Source organism: Clinocottus analis, unplaced genomic scaffold (assembly GCF_023055335.1).
Source record: "Clinocottus analis isolate CAN_PGR_092001 unplaced genomic scaffold, fCliAna1.0.p SCAF_44, whole genome shotgun sequence".
Taxonomy (NCBI): domain Eukaryota; kingdom Metazoa; phylum Chordata; class Actinopteri; order Perciformes; family Cottidae; genus Clinocottus; species Clinocottus analis.
In genome coordinates this window covers 288,734-307,843 of record NW_027176198.1, presented here as the reverse complement: position 1 = coordinate 307,843, position 19,110 = coordinate 288,734, and the positions used below count along the sequence as shown (strand labels likewise).

Sequence of the window (19,110 nt, the reverse complement as noted above, 5' to 3'; positions counted from 1 at the left end):
GCCCCTGTTGCTGAGAGGTGACAGTGCTCGACACGACACCAAGTCTAATCGATGCATTTTCAAAATGTGTATTTACGTACAGGACAGAAGACCTTACCTTTAACCTTAGAAATATAGAGTTTCCATTCAAAGAACAAACCCACGTCAACATTCATCCAGTTGTCCAGTTGAAAACATTTGTTCAATACAAAAAAGTACAGACTCAACGCACCACAGACCTGAACACACCACGGACATGAATGCACCACGGACATGAATGCACCACGGACATGAATGCACCACGGACATGAATGCACCACGGACATGAATGCACCACGGACATGAACGCACCACGGACATGAATGCACCACGGACATGAATGCACCACGGACATGAACGCACCACAGAGCTCTGAGACCCCCAGACAGGAGCTGTGGGTGAAGTTGGTGATCTGTCCACTAGATGGAGCTGTGGGTGTAGGTGGTGCTCTGTCCACTAGATAGAGCTGTGGGTGTAGGTGGTGATCTGTCCACTAGATGGAGCTGTGGGTGTAGGTGGTGATCTGTCCACTAGATGGAGCTGTGGGTGTAGGTGGTGATCTGTCCACTAGATGGAGCTGTGGGCGTAGGTGGTGATCTGTCCACCAGATGGAGCTGTGGGTGTAGGTGGTGATCTGTCCACCAGATGGAGCTGTGGGTGTAGGTGGTGATCTGTCCACCAGATGGAGCTGTGGGCGTAGGTGGTGATCTGTCCACCAGATGGAGCTGTGGGTGTAGGTGGTGATCTGTCCACCAGATGGAGCTCTTCAGCCATCAGCGTGGACAGAGGAAAAAGGTTTTCTCTGTTGCTCAACGCTCCTAAAACATTCCAGAGGGGAACCCTGAAGAAGCGTTAGAAAGGAAGATGATTCACAATCAGTGAACTTTCAAAATGTTCCCACTTGAGCTGCAAATAGTCGCACATGATCATAATTAAAAATGGAAATGATCACACAGGAAACCAAAGTTTAACAGCATGAAAAAACAAAAGGAGTCAAAGGAGGCGGGTTCATTAGTGGAAGTGAAACACATATTTAATTGTTACATTTGAACCGCAAAAAATAACATTTATTTCCTTTATTTACATGGTCACCCTGTCCGTCATCGTGGACTTCAGCTCCTGCTGGTCGGTGGTTTGAGTCCCGGAGGACGGCGTGTTGTCGTCGCCGTCTCCGCCGTCGCCGCAGCGCAGGGCGGCGGGCAGCGCGTCGCAGAGAGCCCTCCTGAACGTGGAGCTGGAGAAGACGTAGACGACCGGGTCCAGCGCCGAGTTCAGGAAGTTGAGCCCCAGGGACACGATGGAGAGCTGGGTGAAGGTGTAGAAGGAGGCGCAGTCCCACGGCCGGTACGAGCGGACGACCCACACCCCAACGGTGGCCACCGTGGTGGGCAGGAAGCACACCGTGAACACCGCCACGATGGCGACGCACACCCGCATCGCCTTGCGCACCTTCTCCGCTTTGCCCATCTGCCTCCGCCGCAGGAAGCCAAAGATGCGGACGGAGCAGAACAGCAGTATGGCCGCCGGCACCACGAACTCCAGCACCGTCAGGATGCGGTGCGCGGCGACCAGCGCCAGCAGGGCCCGCGACGCCTCCCCGTACGAGGTGAAGAAGAAGCACTGGGTCCGGCCGCCGGCGCTCTTGATGTGGTCGTACGCCAGCATGGGGAGCCGAGGGCCGGCCACCAGCAGCCAGACCACCGCCGAAACCCACGCCGCCTGGCGCCTGGTCAGGCGGTTGAACCGGTGGTGAGGGTGGACCACCTGCAGCCAGATTCAGCACATATGTAAAACCGTGCTCACGTGTGTAAAATTGTGTAATTTTTGTTTGTCGATTGCGTGAAATTTTGTAAAAAAAAAAAAAATTTGAATGTGTAAAGAATTGTAAAAAGTTTGTAACAGATGTAGAATAGCGTATAATATGTAGAATTTTGTAAAATTATTTAAGTTTCTTTAAATGTACATATATATATATATATATATATATATATATATATATATATATATATATATATATATATTGGAAAATTTGGCCAAATTTAGAAAATGTAGAAGAAAAAAAGAAATTGCAAATTTGTAAGATTTTGTAAAATTTTGCCAAATTTTGCCAAATTTGTAAGATTTTGTAAAAAATTGTAAAATTTCGGAAATTTAAATTTTTTATTTTTTTTGGAAAATTTGGTATATGTAAAAAGAAATATGTATAAATTTTCTAAAAAAAAATATATATATATATTATGGTGCATACTGTGATTTGAGTCTCGTCACCCAGCGTCCTCACCTTGAAGTAGCGGTAGAGCGCCACCACCGTCATCAGCGCGATGCTGGCCGAGCGGTTGGAGAACATCAGGAAGAGGTTGATCCGGCACACCCCGTCCCCGAACACCCAGTGGCCCCGGAGCAAGGAGTCGATCCTCAGCGGCAGACTCGCCAGGGCCAGGAAGTCGGCGATGACCAGGTTGAAGAGGAACAGGTTGTTGGGGTTCCAGGCCTTCAGCTTGAAGCAGAAGATCCACAGGGCCACCACGTTACCCAGCAGCCCCAGCACCACGTCCACGACGAGCACCGGGGGCAGCAGCACGCCCTCCAGCTGGATGCCGACGGGCGGGCAGCCGCCGCCGGGCAAAGAGGCCGAGAGGTTCAACATCGGGGTCGTGAGGTTCAACATGGCGGATGTGGCGCTTTGTGTTTATTCTAAAGAATCAGTGTGAAGACAAAATGAAATTATTTTTAGCTTCTAATAAAAACCGTTGGTGGTTTTTTTCTGGGTGGTTCGACCCGTCGGGGGAAAGTGTTGAGATTCAGGAAATCTGCAACTTCCTCTTTTTGCCCGACTACTGTTTTTTTCTGTAGAATAAAAAACCCACAAAGTACTTTTGGTTTTCAAGATAAAAGTTTCACTTCTGCTCTCTGAAGCATGAAGTCTTCAGGTCAACATGTGGAGCAACGTGATGGTAACACATACTTCTTCATAAAAGTGGTTTAATATAATGGCAGTTTTATAATACTATTACTACTACAAATACATATAATAATAACAACAACAATAATAATAATAATACTAACACTGATATGTTTGCACCTGTTTCTAGTGAATGAAAATAATTTACCAAAATAAAAAATACTGACATCTCGTAAAATAATTATCATACAGCATATAAACTTCACAGAAAAAAACTAACTATATCAACAAAACTAATAATTTATATATATAATAAATATATAATATATAAGAAGAAAAATACAGAGATGTAAAATATGTAAACTGTATGAAACTTTGACATCTTTGAAGAAGTAAGAAACATCAATAAATGATAATATTCATAACTCACCGGTCCGCCGTCTGCGACGACTTCCTTCATGAAGAGTTCATAAACTGCTGTCAGTGTTTTTATGCATCCAGGATGCTCCTGATTGGTCGCTTTCATCACCACGTCCTCATGTTGCCACACTAGTACATGTACACACTAGTACAAGTACACACTAGTACAAGTACACACTAGTACATGTACACATATGCTGAAAGTTTGGAGGGTATTAAAAAACAAGCCACGCCCCTAAGAAGAGGACGTCATCGACAGGTTTCTGATACCTGTTGATGGTAAAGCTCCAGTCACTAACCACAGCAGATGTCAGTAAGTGAAGCGAGGAGGAGTTTGACAAGATGGGTTTTCACAAAGTTCAAAATGGCGGAAAATCCAAATAGGCGGAGCTTAATGCTCTGATTCACTTTTTTGCAGAGCAGATGGAACTGGACATGTGTGTAAAATTACAAGCGATAAGTGTGTGCTTTCAAACAGAACAACAGTCCTAGGGGGCGCTAGAGAGCCAGTTGCTTATGCGAGACCCCGACAATAAAACATTCACCAACCGTCCTGATATGCATGTCAGATATGAGGAAGGCCCAAAAGATAAAGTGGTGTAAAAATATAAACAAAGATGAACATCACAGTTTCAATATGAATAATGAGCAACAATAACAACAGAACAATACTCATTATGCTACAGTCCAGGTTCAAAAGGTCAGCGCGCTGGCGCTGGTGTTTCTGGGTCAACAGCGCGTCACACTTCCTGTCTTCTTCACGCTGGGCGCGTCACACTTCCTGTCTTCTTCACGCTCGGCGCGTCACACTTCCTGTCTTCTTCACGCTCGGCGCGTCACACTTCCTGTCTTCTTGACTCGGGAGGTCGACATGACGGAGTTTTCAACAAATGGAGAAAGTTATGAAATCACAAGATTACTGATGTTGCTGTTTTATGAGTCAGAGTCTCAGTGATTCACTGAGACTCTGAAGGAGATTCTAATAAAACTACTTTCATCTAAATCATATATATGTATATATATATATATATATATATATATATATATATATATATATATATATATATATATATATATATATATATATATATATATACTATATTCAAGTCTCTATTTATATCTGCTGATCAGCTGTACAGTCGAGTTCAGGATCCGGGTCTGGATTTAATCAGCTGATACTGATCCATTACGACACGATAGACTCTCCGGTCCCTCTGGACCCTCTGGTCCCTCCGGTCCCTCTGGTCCCTCCGGTCCCTCTGGTCCCTCTGGACCCTCTGGACCCTTCTGGTCCCTCTGGACCCTCTGAAGGTGGCACAGCTCTCACTCCCTCTCCTCCTCCTCATTGTGTCCTCTGAGCCAAAACAGATAATAAATAAATCAGAATTTAAACCCGTCTTTTAAATAAATTAAAATATTTACGTCTCTGAATTAAATCCAGAGAGAAAACAACAAAACGCTTTAAGACTCTAATCTCTGGGCTGGAGGAAGAGACGCGTCTCCAGAAAATGTTTGAAGTTACATCCTCTGTGACGTTTGAGTGCACGTGCTTATGTTAAGTGTGTGTGTGTGTGTGTGTGTGTGTGTGTGTGTGTGTGTGTGTGTGTGTGTGTGTGTGTGTGTGTGTGATGGATTAGTGAGTAAAGGTAAGCGTGTGCTGCTCCCGTCCAGGAGGATTTCATCCCTCTCCTCGTCGCTCCGGTCTCTCTCGCAGCGACCTGGTTTGAACCGCCGCCTCTCGTCGCGTCTCCTCCTCCGGACCCCCCCGCCTCATGGCGCCGTAACACGAGTGTGTGAGTCTGTGTGTGTGTGTGTGTGTGTGTGTGAGTGTGTGTGAGTGTGTGTGAGTGTGTGTGAGTGTGTGAGTGTGTGTGTGATTGGTTGGGTGCTGTTGTTGTTATTTTCCCGTCTCGGACCGTCGTGCGATGCCATTCCTCCCGAAGGACGCCGAGCGGTTCGATGGGCTGTCTCTCCTCTACTGGTGAGCTGATTCCTCCTCCCTTCCTCCCTTCCTTCCTTGATTCCTTCCTCCTCCTCGTCCAAACAGTGCCTCCTCTAGGGGTTAAAGCGTGTTTGCTGCATGTGGGTCACAGGTGGACCGGCTGCTTACCGGCAGATGCCTCTGAGTTTAAGTCCACATGCTTCGTTCTGGGTCACGCGTGTCGGAGCAGCAACACGTCCTGTCCCTGCAGGAGACCTCCCTCTTCCCAAAGGGACATTTTGTTCCTTCTTCTCTTCTTCCTTTCATCATTCTTCAGATTCATGGTTCATATTTATTACGTATTGATGTCTCTGTTGCCGGGTAGAACTTGTGTTTCTCCAAACTCTAAAATCTCAAGAGGTTTACTGAAAAATACAGATTTTAAATAATGTCTTAGCAGAAGGACTCTACTTCTCTCTCCTGACCACCAGGGGGCGACTCCTCTGGTTGTATAGAAGTCTATGCTTCATGTGTTAAAGCTGCATTCTCTCTCCTGACCACCAGGGGGCGACTCCTCTGGTTGTATAGAAGTCTATGCTTCATGTGTTAAAGCTGCATTCTCTCTCCTGACCACCAGGGGGCGACTCCTCTGGTTGTATAGAAGTCTATGCTTCATGTGTTAAAGCTGCATTCTCTCTCCTGACCACCAGGGGGCGACTCCTCTGGTTGTATAGAAGTCTATGCTTCATGTGTTAAAGCTGCATTCTCTCTCCTGACCACCAGGGGGCGACTCCTCTGGTTGTATAGAAGTCTATGCTTCATGTGTTAAAGCTGCATTCTCTCTCCTGACCACCAGGGGGCAACTCCTCTGGTTGTATAGAAGTCTATGCTTCATGTGTTAAAGCTGCATTCTCTTTCCTGACCACCAGGGGGCGACTCCTCTGGTTGTATAGAAGTCTATGCTTCATGTGTTGAAGCTGCATTCTCTCTCCTGACCACCAGGGGGCGACTCCTCTGGTTGTATAGAAGTCTATATAAATGACTTTACTTCTTCCAAAAATGGAGACGCAAGGTTTTGTCTCTGTAGTGTCTGTGTGTGTCTGTGTGTGTCTGTGTGTGTCTGTGTGTGTGTCTGCAGTGCGTCTCTGTGTTACTGCCTGACACTAATCACCTGTGACAGGTGATGCAGATTATCAGGTATTAAGTGCTCAGTTTAATTGCCCTCGTGTCCCAACAGGAAGCGCTCGGTCTCAGAGAGCTGCTGCGTTCCGCTTATTCACCTGAAAACCAGCATTTGTTTTGATAGAAGAGGAATGACCACCGGGGGCGCTGGTGAGTCCATGAAGGCTGATTTAATCTAGAGCAAGCAAAGCAGATTGAGCTGCTCGTGTCCAATCGGCCGCCGGGTTCTTTTCCTCAGCCTCGATCTGGGATCCAGATTATTTAGTCATTTTGTGCTTTTATCTGGCAGAAGAGACTTTAGAAGAGAGACAGAGAGAGAGAGAGAGAGAGAGAGAGAGAGAGAGAGAGAGAGAGAGAGAGAGAGAGAGAGAGAGAGAGAGAGAGAGAGATGTGCTATGACCCCACCTTTCCTGTTTTACAAGCTTCCAAGCTTCTACATTCCTGAGGGCTTCCCTTAGGAGTGTGTCTCCATGGGTTCACAGTGTGTCTCCATGGGTTCACAGTGTGTCTCCATGGGTTCACATTGTGTCTCCATGGGTTCACATTGTGTCTCCATGGGTTCACATTGTGTCTCCATGGGTTCACAGTGTGTCTCCATGGGTTCACAGTGTGTCTTCATGGGTTCACAGTGTGTCTCCATGGGTTCACGGTGTGTCTTCATGGGTTCACAGTGTGTCTTCATGGGTTCACGGTGTGTCTCCATGGGTTCACGGTGTGTCTTCATGGGTTCACGGTGTGTCTTCATGGGTTCACATTGTGTCTCCATGGGTTCACATTGTGTCTCCATGGGTTCACAGTGTGTCTCCATGGGTTCACAGTGTGTCTTCATGGGTTCACAGTGTGTCTCCATGGGTTCACAGTGTGTCTTCATGGGTTCACGGTGTGTCTTCATGGGTTCACGGTGTGTCTTCATGGGTTCACGGTGTGTCTTCATGGGTTCACGGTGTGTCCTCATGGGTTCACGGTGTGTCTTCATGGGTTCACAGCAGAAACTGCCTGATGATCAATAACGTGTGGTGATCGTCCCGATGTCTTTGATTAAATAAAAGAGGTGATCAATGTCACATAATCAGACATCTTCTTTGAGACGCCTGAACGTCTTGGATCAACATGTTTTTCCGTGATGAATAAATAATTTAGTTTGTCCCGCACGCTCGGATGGATGATGTTATTGTTTCATACTAAGCCCTCCGGAGGGATCAGAGTGACCTCTGCTTCACCTTGGAGTCTTTGTTCATCCACTCCTCCGTAGGTTATCCCTTACATAACACACTGTGTATGTGACCCCATGCCCTGCTGGCGGCAGCACCTCGCAGATCACATCTGAGCTCAGGAAGGATCTGCTTTGTCATCTTCTGGACTTGTTTACTTTCTATGACTTGGTGTATTTCCAGCAAACAGTTCTACCTTCAGATTTAGGGCTGGAACGAGGTTCTGTTGGGGAATCGAACACATGGACGTTGAGTCTGTAACGGCTGAGCAGGAAACAACAGGTCTGAATGCAGCCAATGAGAACGTCTCTGAAAGGGGTCTGAACAGGTGACTAGGAAGCTTATACTGGCTTAGCGGTACCGGTACGTGGGCTGGCTTTGTGGTTTACGTCCTGGTAGGTTCCCGTTCTTTCTCGGCCGGATCGTGTGGGTTGAAGGTCTGATCCCCGCCTGCCTTTTGAACTTCTGCCTCTTAGTCTGATCCCTAATTGGTTTAGGAGTTAACTTGACTCCTGTTCCAGTGCGATTAAGCTTCAGGCTTCAGCTCTCAGCTCCAGACCTGGTTCACGTACGCTCAGGTTTCAGCTTTTGGAAACAAAGCTGGAACGTGCACGGACAGCTGAAGCCACGGAGACGAAGCAGCACAGAGAGCTGAAGCTGGTTGTTGAAGACACATCTCTGTTGAGCAGATCTGTCCTCCGTCTTTAGAGACTTCCCCAAGTCTTCTGAAGTCCTGATGCAACTCTCTCAGGTTAAATCCTCACTGACACCTCAACATGTCGCCGTCATGAGCTGATCGTGGGTCCATAGAGGCTTCACAGTGTGTCCTGCTGCTTCGAGGTGGCCCAAAGAATCACGTGACACTGCTTGTAATATCCAGAGTGGGACTTCTCAAGCCCCCAGCTGCCCCTTAGCGAGGTGCTAAAACTTTGAAACGCTGCTCTTACAGTGGAGGTCAAAGGTGGCCAGGAGCCCTCTAGAGCCCTCTGGAGCCCTCTAGAGCCCTCTAGAGCCCTCTGGAGCCCTCTGGAGCCCTCTAGAGCCCTCTAGAGCCCTCTAGATCCCCCTAGAGCCCCCTAGAGCCCTCTGGAGCCCTCTGGAGCCCTCTAGAGCCCTCTGGAGCCCTCTGGAGCCCTCTAGAGCCCTCTAGAGCCCTCTAGATCCCCCTAGAGCCCCCTAGAGCCCTCTGGAGCCCTCTAGAGCCGGCCCTGTGAAGTCAGTCTGTTCGCCACGAGAGATGCTGCCTCGACAAAAACACTGTGACACACACACACACACACACACACACACACACACACACACATCTCTGCTCCGGCAGACAGCGGCGGTGCGTTCAGCGACCAGAGGAACGGTAACGTCCACCTGCAGCAGAGCTCTGGAGGAACCTGCTGAGAGTTCCTGGTCTGCTGGACTTCACCAACATCCAGGTCACCACCGCGGGGGCGGGGCTGGCTGGAGCGGGGAGGGGGGGGGGGGTAAAGGGGGGGGGGGGGTGAAATCCTGCCGTGATTAGATTGCGAGTCGCGTGAGAGGCAGCGGCTCTGCAGCCGGCTGATGCTGATGGATCCCTCGTGTTGTTTGTTTGTTTCGCTGTTTGCAGGACGATCATGGGCCCGCACGGCATCAACCGAGACGTCCACCGGCTGGAGTTCTGCGACTGCAAGAAGGGACTCGGTGAGCGCCGTCTCGTGACCTCTGTGACCTCTGTGAGCTCTGTGACCTCTGTGACCTCTGTCAGTGTCTCTAACGCTCGTCCCTGTGCAGGCGTGAAGATCATCGGGGGCTACCGAGCCATGACGGGAGAAGAGTTCGGCATCTTCATCAAGCGAGTGATCGGCGGCGGGCCGGCAGCTCTGGACGGCGAGTCGCTGACTGCTGATTTCTCTCTGACTGGGGGACGTTGTTGTTATTGTTGTTATTGTTGTTATTGTTGTATTGTTGTTCACCTCTCTGTGTCTCTGTTCCAGGTCGACTGAAGTCAGGTGACCTGATTCTGGATGTCAATAACACCAGTCTGGTCGGGGTGACCAATGAGAGGTGAGGTTTCAGTTCATCTGTGTGTGTGTGTGTGTGTGTGTGTGTGTGTGTGTGTGTGTGTGTGTGTGTGTGTGTGTGTGTGTGTGTGTGTGCACCCTACCTGTGGTGTTCACCTGTCCCGTGCTCTGACAGGGCGGTGGAGATCCTGAGGACCGCCTCGCTCTCCAATCACATGTCGCTGCTGATCGCCAGAGACGATGAATCCAGGTGAGACTCGAGTGACAGGATGAGTTGTCATGACGACACCTTGAGGTCCAGGTGCGGTTTGACTCGGTGAAGAAGAAAACCATGAAGTTCAAAGGTGAAAGTCCTCCTTCCTCTGCACATCGGCGCAGCGGTCCGGCAGCGCTGAGCTCAGCTGTCTCGGTGTTTCCCTCGTCAGCTGGAGACGAACGCACAGCGACACAATCAGGACGCCCGCGATGAGGCGAGGCCACAGCGCGTCTCTGTGACGCCGTCTGGACGTCAGGACGCTCAGTCGGGGCGAGCGCACCAGAGAAACACGTCCTGCTCCAGAAATGTCCCAACGGGGCCACCGTAGCTGCTCTAGATTACAAAACCATCGGGACCTTTTGGAGGTCGACCTCTGACCTTGAGGGCGCTGATGGCAGTAACGTTGACGTGAGGAGAGACGTAGTTCCCTCTGCGTCCAGGAGGGGGAGGCAAACACTCACACATCAAGTGAAGACTACCAAAATAAAAGCTCTGATTCTCAACAGGTTGTTGATGAAGAAATAAAGAAAAAAAACACAATATTTCATCAACGTGTGTGTGTGTGTGTGTGTGTGTGTGTGTGTGTGTGTGTGTGTGTGTGTGTGTGTGTGTGTCCTTCAGGAGGGAGTTCTCTGAGCTGATGGAGAAGTACGGCTCTCATCACTTCTCGGCTTCGGGGAGAATTTCACCGACTCAGCTCTCCACAGGTGAAACACACGCTGACTCTTCTACACTTGTGAGGACTTCACGTCACACATTCAGACGCTTCTTTGACCTCAACCTGAACCTGAAGTGTGCCCACATTTTAAAAATGTCCTCATGTCCACATTTCTCCACCTCTTCCCTCCATCGGCCTCTCACTTTCTGTTCCCTCTCCCTTCTTCTTCTTCTTCTTCTTCTTCTTCTTCTTCTTCTTCTTCTTCTTCTTCTTCTCCTTCTTCTTCTTCTTCTTCTCCTTCTTCTTCTTCTTCTTCTTCTTCTTCTTCTTCTCCTTCTTCTTCTTCTCCTTCTTCTTCTTCTTCTTCTTCTTCTTCTTCTTCTCCTTCTTCCTCTCTGCTCAGGGAAACTGACGGACACGGCCTCCTCCTCCTCTTCCTCCCGATCAGAGAGTCCTCAGCTGCTCAGTCCTAAGGAGGGCGTCGCCTCGTACCCCCACGCCGTGCACACGCCCCCCCACGCCGTGCACACGCCCCCCCACGCCGTGCACACGCCCCCCCACACCTTCAGGTAGGAACCACCAGGATTACACTCATTTCTTAAATTCCTCACTCCTCCCCTTGTCCAACCACCTGCCAGGTGTTTCATACCAACAGACTAACCAATGACACGCAGGAGCCCTTCACAATAAAAGCCCCCTCTGAGATGTGCCGTTGTGCCCACTATGAGCCACAAACTGTCCAGTGATCAGTCGTTCAGACGCGTTTTGTTTTCCTCCATGAGATAAAACCATTTGGATTAATTTACTGCGATCAGAAACAATGAAACTGTTCTTAGAGAATGAAGCCGAGCTGGAGGAAACTGAAGCTGAGCGCTTTATAAGTCGCGCTTCGTCTCTTTTCACAGCGACAGCGGCATTCAGTTGATATGCATCGCCAAGGGAACCGGCCTGGGGCTCGTCATCAAGGGCGGAGCCAACCGGGCAGAAGGACCAATGGTGTTCGTTCAGGAAATAGTGGCAGGAGGAGACTCCCAGAAGGTCAGCGGCTGCTCTGCGCTGCACTACCATCCCGTTAGCGGCGCCGGCCCTCGCGGCGGCGCCGGCGGCCCTCGCGGCGGCGGCGGCCCTCGCGGCGGCGGCGGCGGCCCTCGCGGCGGCGGCGGCCCTCGCGGCGGCGGCGGCGGCCCTCGCGGCGGCGGCGGCCCTCGCGGCGGCGTCCTGGGGCCTCTTAGTTTCTGTTTCTTTGGGTTTATCTTGCAAACGTGAAACTCATGCTTCTGTTCAGGACGGCCGGCTGCAGGTCGGAGACCAGCTGGTGTCCATCAACAAGGAGTCTCTGATCGGGGTGACGTACGAGGAGGCGCGCAGCATCCTGACGCGCACCAAGCTCAGGTCCAATCCCACAGAGACCCGAACAGAGTTTGAGCTGGTTGTAAAACATCTGCTCTTCAGGGCTTATACAAGTTTATCTGAGTCATGTTTTATTTACTCTTATTGTTTGTGTGAGCGATTGTTTTTACAGAAAGAGTTAAGAGACTCTGAGTCTGTATTTAAGGGACTCTCAGTGTTTATTTAAGGGACTCTCAGTGTATATTTAAGGGACTCGAACCCCCCTCATCCCGGTTCTTGTGGCGTGCCCCTCAGACCGGACCCCACGGTGGAGGTGGCCTTCATCCGGCGGCGCTCCTCCTCGGGCTCCAGCAGCGGGCCCCACAGCCCTGTGGCCCCGCAGGCCCGCGGGCCGGCGCCCGGCACCAAGATCACCGCCAGCCGCAACCCGGCCAGCGAGACGCTGCCGGTGGTCAACGTCTGCCAGGTGGGACCAGACCAGAGCTGTACTGGTTTCTCCTGGTCTGTGAACTGGGACCTGAACCACTTCAGTGCTCATTCATGATAAATATTCCTCAGAAAGATTTATTGAATCATTCATGTGAAAACTGTAAGTTATTCCTTAAAGTCTTCCAGAATGTTTCATAACCACTTTATGTAATGCCAGTCATCTGTGCCCCTACACACACACACACACACACACACACACACACACACACACACGTGTCTGCAGGTGCGCGTGTCTCCAGTCAGACCTGAGCCGCCGTGCGTCTCCTCCCCACCAGAGGGCAGCGCTGATACGAAGCCCGGTGTGTTTTGTAATCTGTCTTCTTTAAACAAGATACTAAAAATCATTAAACTAATATTATATGTTGAAATATTTATTGTAATGTTTCATTATGGTGTTAAAATGTTCTTAATTAGCAACGAATGAACTGAACTGTTGGTTCAAACATCTCATGTTTCATATTTCTGTGTTTCTTTCTGCAGAATCTTCCAGCAGGAGACTCAAACTGGAGAGACTGGAACAGGTGTGTGTGTGTGTGTGTGTGTGTGTGTGTGTGTGTGTGTGTGTGTGTGTTTATCATATCGTCAATTAGTCTACACATACTCCCCCATAATCAATCAACAGGTCAGATTCTGCCCTAAAGGAACACGTGTCCCCACTCTATTGATCTGTGTGTGTGTGTGTGTGTGTGTGTGTGTGTGTGTGTGTGTGTGTGTGTGTGTGTGTGTAGGCTCTGGAGCTGCTCGGTCTGAAGCCCTCGGACGCTCAGCGGCAGGCGCTCCGGTCCAGACTCCGGCCGGACCGAGCCGGCACGGTGGCCTTCGCGGGTAAGACTCCACGCTGAGGGTCCTCGTTGATTATTGATTATTGATTTGCGTGGTGTTGTAATATAAACGTGTTCACGTCTAACGGGACTCGCGACGCTGGAACCCGTCCAGCGTGGAGAGAGAAAAACCAACCGAAGCGTTGTTTACTCTCTTCACTTCATCCAGAGCCTTCATCTCTTCAGCCAACGGTCGAGCTAACGGTCAAGCTAATGGTTAAGCTAACAGTGGAGCTAACGGTTGAGCTAACAGTCAAGCTAATGGTCAAGCTAACGTTTGAGCTAACGGTTGAGCTAACGGTTGATCTAACAGTCAAGCTAATGGTCAAGCTAACTGTAAAGCTAACAGTCAAATACACAACTTTAATCATATCCATATTTATATTCAATGTGTGTGTGTGTGTGTGTGTGTGTGTGTGTGTGTGTCCTCAGACTTTGAGAGCCTCATCGGGGAGCTGTTCCAGCCCCAGCTGGAGCTGCTAGCCGCCGGCCGGCCGCGGTTCACGTCTGAGGACTGGTCCGTGTTGGAGTCGCCGAGCGGCCAGCGGGTACGAGACGCATGAGTGTGACCTCGTTTCAGACCAACCGATCAATCAATCTGTCTATCAATCGAAGAGTCAATATTCATCTCCTGCACGTCAGCACACAGATGTCATGAACACTAATCTCACTATTTCAACCAAAAATAATACATAAAAAAATAATCTAAAATATTCACCGCCGCAGGCTTTTATTCTGAAAGAAACCATGAAACACGAGGTTGTGAGGTCATGTGACTCTGCTCTCTGTGCAGCCGTCGGCGTCGGACTCTGAGGACCTGGAGGAGATGGAGCGGCTGAGGAAGGAGCACATCGAGGCTCTGAGGGAGATCAAGAAGCTGCAGGTAAACAACAACAACAACAACAACAACAACAACAACACAGCTCAGGAGTCTCACATGCGTCCTGCTGAACAGCCAAGACGAGTTGGTTTTTGACACGTCGCTCCTCTGTTCAGGAGCAGCTGGTGGAGTCTCAGAGAGTTCACCATCAGATGGAGGCGGAGCTTATCCAGGTCAAACAGGTGAGTCACACCTGCAGCTGAAAACACTGCTGAACATGGAATATCCACATGGACAGAATAATAGGAACACATCATAATAATCCTCCTCCTCTTCGTCCTCCTCCCTCTGCAGGACATGAAGCTCGGCGCAGAGGAGAGCCGGGCTCTGAGGACTCGCATCCAGCTGGCCGAGGCTGCTCAGAAGCAGGCCCGAGGCATGGAGATGGACTACGAGGAAGTGATCCACCTGCTGGAGGCCGAGATCGCCGAGCTGAAGACGCAGCGAGCGGAGCAGCCGGCCGGAAAGGTGAGCGACGCAAACGTGTTCATGTCAACACGCTCCCTCTAGTGGTCAAACGTGTTCATGTCAACACGCTCCCTCTAGTGGTCAAACGTGTTCATGTCAACACGCTCCCTCTAGTGGTCAAACGTGTTCATGTCAACACGCTCCCTCTAGTGGTCAAACGTGTTCATGTCAACACGCTCCCTCTAGTGGTCAAACGTGTTCATGTCAACACGCTCCCTCTAGTGGTCAAACGTGTTCATGTCAACACGCTCCCTCTAGTGGTCAAACGTGTTCATGTCAACACGCTCCCTCTAGTGGTCAAACGTGTTCATGTCAACACGCTCCCTCTAGTGGTCAAACGTGTTCATGTCAACACGCTCCCTCTAGTGGTCAAACGTGTTCATGTCAACACGCTCCCTCTAGTGGTCAAACGTGTTCATGTCAACACGCTCCCTCTAGTGGTTGATTGGTGAGAAGCACTGAAGAAGGTCGAGTGTTAAACGTCTCCGTTGTCTTCGTCTCAGAACGACACGGACGAGCAGAAGAAGAAGGTCGCCGTCCTGGAGGGTCAACTACGGAAGAGCGAAGCGGCCAAAAAGGGTTTTGAGATGTCGACGGAAAAACTGCTGAGCTTTGTGGAGGTAAAAGATGGGGAGACTCCTCTGGTTGTATAGAAGTCTATGCTTCATGTGTTAAAGCTGCATTCTCTCTCCTGACCACTAGGGGGCGACTCCTCTGGTTGTATAGAACTTTTAAGAACTTTTTGTATTTTATTTTTCTTTGTTTTGTCTGCAGAACGTTCAAGAATTCCTACTTGAGAGTCAAGGACCAACAAAGAGCTCCAGGTATTGTGTGTGTGTGTGTGTGTGTGTGTGTGTGTGTGTGTGTGTGTGTGTGTGTGTGTGTGTGTGTGTGTGTGTGTGTGTGTGTGTGTGTGTCTTTGACCCCAACACCACCACTGGAGTCACATAATGAGAGATCCTGCACAGAGCACAGCCCATTAGCCAGTTTCGACATACACTGCATCCTTCCTTGATTCCTTCCATCCTCCCTCTCTTTGTTTCTCCCTTAGCCTCTCCTCCTGTCCTTCCCTCATTCCTTGTCCTTCCTTTCCTTCTTCTGCATCCTTCCGATCTGAAAAACCGAGGAAAAAAGAAAATGATCCATTTTATTGACGACAGGTATTTCCTTCCTCTACGGTTACATTTCAAAAGCAGGTTTTGACCTAAAATATGTTTCCTCCCTGTATGTAATCTGAGTCTCTGTGGCGTAATCTCGCCTCCTTTATGTTTTCCTGCTATATCGAGTTCAGATCCGGCTCTTAGTGAAGCATAACATGGGTTTATCACCCTTCTGTTGGGTTGTGTAAGGCGGCTTCAGTGCATCAGGTCCAGCGGTCGTGTTATTGAGTCACCCAGCCGTGATGCCTCCTGCCTGCTTTCCTTTTTATTCCAGTCCAGGTCAGTGGGACACCTCCACATGTGTTTCATAACCACAGGACCCTCGTAAGGGTTCTTCCCTTTGTTCTGTTTCTGGGCCACTCGTAACAGGAAATGTAGGTTGTCCTGTTCGCTGAGGTCTGAAGACACGAGAAGTTACATCACTGAAGCCACGAGTCATTCAAGCTCACAAAGAGAGACGTTCACGGAGTAAACGCTCTGAGATTATGTAATAAATCAGTTTAAATGAGGGTTAGGAAACAGAAAGAACGTTAGCTTTGAAACAAAAAGAACGTTAGCTATAAGAAACAGAATGAACATTAGCTTTAAGAAACAAAAAGAATGTTAGCTTTGAAATAGAAAGAACGTTAGCTTTGAAATAGAAAGAACGTTAGCTTTGAAATAGAAAGAACGTTAGCTTTAAGAAACAGAAAGAACATTAGCTTTAAGAAACAGAAACAATGTTAGCCTTTAAGAAACAGAAACAACGTTAGCTTTAAGAAACAGAAACAACGTTAGCTTTAAGAAACAGAAACAACGTTAGCTTTAAGAAACAGAGAGAACGCTGATCAGAGGTTTTGCAAAGTTCTACGTTCTTCAGCGGATGGAACCCATAGTCCTGGTGTCCTGTAGTTCTACTGTAGTGTTGTTCCAGAGTTCTCGGGACACATCTTGTGTTTTCACGGAGAACTGAACCAAGAAACCAGAACTTCGGTTCTGTATTTGGTGAAACCTCCGTGGTTCAGCCTGGTCACCGTGCAGTCTTTCCCCGTTGACTCACCCTTCCTTGGTTTTGCAGCTCTGGAGACGTTAAAGTGGGATCGTCGTCTCAAGCTCCGCCTCCCCGCCACAAGAAGAGCCCCTGGACGGCGGCGGCGCTCGCCCAAGAGGCGAAGGAGCTCACGAGGACCGTGAGAGCCATCATGGAGGTGGACTGTAAGTGACCTCTGCTGGGCTCCACGCATGCCGTCTGCACGTCCTGGTCCTCCGTGTTCCCGCATGCGACTGCTGCCGGACTGACCCCCCCCCACCCGCCGCCGCCGGGCGTTAACTGTCCTCCTGTTGCAGTGCTGACCTTCTAGAGGAGCCGAGACGTCTGCAGGACACCGGCAGCCAACCGTCAACCCAAAGCCTCTCCTCCCCGACACCTCCTCATCTCCTCAGTAGCTGCTAGCGATGGACTCTTGTCTCAGCGGTTGTCTCTGCTCATCTTCTCACTCGTCACTGATCAGCAGTTTGTTTCCGGTGTTTTAACCTGAATGATGTGTAAAGAAATGCATACATGTGCCACCATCGCTCAAGTTTAAATGTGCTGTTAGCTGTTAGCATGAACGTGTTTTTACAAACTGCAGTCTTCTCCCAAACAATCGGTTGGTCTTTTGGTGTCTGCATGTTAGCACCCTTTAGGAGACTGTTGTTCAGTGGACGACCGCCATGAGCCTCTGACGTTTCTGCCCTCGGTCACCTTACTGCTTATGGGAGGGACCTGGCACCAAGACGACTACAGAGAGTCCAACGTAGAGGAAGCTACCGCGGTCTTTTCTGGTTGGTTTTACACCGTGAGACAGAAGTGAATCCCTCTTCTCAATTAACTGTATGAAGTTATTGTCCCTGTACAGAGCTAACGAGCTAACGAGCTAATGAGCTAACGTGCTAACGTGCTGACGAGCAAGTGATCGTTACGAGCCAGTGGAACCAGACGTGAGGTCCCAGAGACCCGGGCTCTCGTTTGTAAAGCATTCATTACACAGATCCGCAGTAAAAGATATAAACGCATATTTTATTGATAGGAGTTTATATCTTTCTTACGGAGTAGTTCTGTCCCTTTAGCACCAGCAAACATAACGCTGCTGGTTTTAATGTCCAGTGTGAAGTTTATATAGAAGAACCAAGTAAAAAATAACAGAAAGTCAGCAGCTCCTGGCTCAGTGCTGACAGGTGTGACGGGTCTCCTCCAGGTGTGTTGATGGAGGTCATGTGACTCGTGGTAACTGAGACACGAGGCTAGTTATCTAAACAACGTATTAAATGTTGTGTTTCTCCTTCTGTTGCATAACGCCGGTCAGATACCATCACCATCACGGGTGCACCAGTGTTTCTCTTCAAGGATCCAGGTGAACTCAAACTGCACATATCAAGCAAAGTCGTAATTTATCTAGACTCAAGCCTCATGTTTACTGAATAGAGCTTGAACGCATCATGACGTCGGCTGTTTGGAACAGATTATATTTTAAGAGTTTCTTGCAGGTTTTGTTGTAAATCTGACGAGACCGATCAGAGACCAGAGAGCATTGTGGGTAAAGCTCCCAAAACGCTGACGTCGTCCTTAACAAAAACCTTCATGTAGCGCGCGATGCGAACCTTTAACATGCCGTGGTTTCCATTTCCTGTGGCTGCGGTCCAGAGCGAGTCCGGAGAGGAAACTAGCTTCCTGCTTTAGAACAGAAGCAAAGACTGAAGCGTCAACAGACAGAAGTCCTGAAACCACAGAACCACGAGGACGACGAGAAGGATCCACGAGCTTCATGTTGGGACGTGGCCGTCGTGGTCACAGGACGGCTGACGCCTGATTGGACGCTGGAGATGCTTTCTTGGTGTTTGGAGTTGTTGCTGTTTGTCCTTCATTCTTTTTCTCAGTAAATATTTATGAAACAAACTTTTCACGAGTTCTTCTTTCGGGAAGCAGAAGCTTGTTTTGGTTCCTTCATTGTTTCAGATGAAAGCAGCTGGAAGAAGCTCAGCTGCGGCTCCTGAGGCCCAGCGAGGTGGGAAGTCCTGACCTCTGAGAGCCTTTTGCAGGATAACTGAGTTATGATTTCCCTTCCTCCAGATTATCCACGAGAAGAAGAAGGAGAAGGAGAAGAGTTGTACCTGTAGACACAGAAACATGTGAGACGAATGGACAGAATTCGATGAGGCCGAGTTTACGGAGTTATTTAAATGTTACAATCTTTCTTTAAAACTGTGACCGGACACGTACCTGCTCACAGGTGTTACAGTACTTTAACACTTTAAATGAACCAGATCAGAAGTGAGGATGAGGAGATGGAAGAGTTCGAGCTTCCTCTCCTGTCCCTGACATCAGGAAGAAGACTAGAAACTTTGATTTTCTGGTTTGTTTT

General features: G+C 49.2%; 2 protein-coding genes across 4 annotated transcripts; one reads left to right on the top strand and one right to left on the bottom strand.

The window, feature by feature from the left end:
- Nucleotides 1-585: 585 nt before the first annotated feature.
- On the bottom strand, nt 586-3,004 carry LOC137801807 (hydroxycarboxylic acid receptor 2-like). Its single transcript, XM_068599178.1, has 3 exons — nt 2,300-3,004; nt 1,103-1,782; nt 586-859 (listed from the first exon to the last, which is right to left on the bottom strand). Exons 1-3 carry the CDS (start codon nt 2,684-2,686, stop codon nt 586-588), a joined length of 1,341 nt encoding a protein of 446 aa, XP_068455279.1. The 5' UTR covers nt 2,687-3,004.
- A 1,859-nt stretch (nt 3,005-4,863) lies between these two features.
- Nucleotides 4,864-18,644, top strand: stxbp4 (syntaxin binding protein 4). Of its 3 annotated transcripts, none has more exons than XM_068599226.1 (21): nt 4,864-5,321; nt 9,255-9,328; nt 9,419-9,514; nt 9,622-9,691; nt 9,824-9,898; nt 10,526-10,611; nt 10,966-11,131; nt 11,468-11,600; nt 11,848-11,954; nt 12,207-12,378; nt 12,625-12,700; nt 12,882-12,922; nt 13,130-13,226; nt 13,655-13,770; nt 14,016-14,105; nt 14,225-14,284; nt 14,397-14,570; nt 15,074-15,190; nt 15,345-15,394; nt 16,788-16,924; nt 17,057-18,644. In XM_068599226.1, the coding sequence occupies exons 1-21, from the start codon at nt 5,266-5,268 to the stop codon at nt 17,068-17,070; spliced, it is 2,007 nt and encodes a 668-aa protein (XP_068455327.1). In that variant the 5' UTR covers nt 4,864-5,265; the 3' UTR covers nt 17,071-18,644. The 3 variants fall into 3 exon arrangements, with proteins under 3 accessions (XP_068455327.1, XP_068455326.1, XP_068455328.1); XM_068599225.1 differs by having other exon boundaries at nt 14,219-14,284; XM_068599227.1 differs by lacking the exon at nt 17,057-18,644 and adding an exon at nt 15,622-15,730 and having other exon boundaries at nt 14,219-14,284; nt 16,788-16,866.
- Nucleotides 18,645-19,110: the final 466 nt, after the last annotated feature.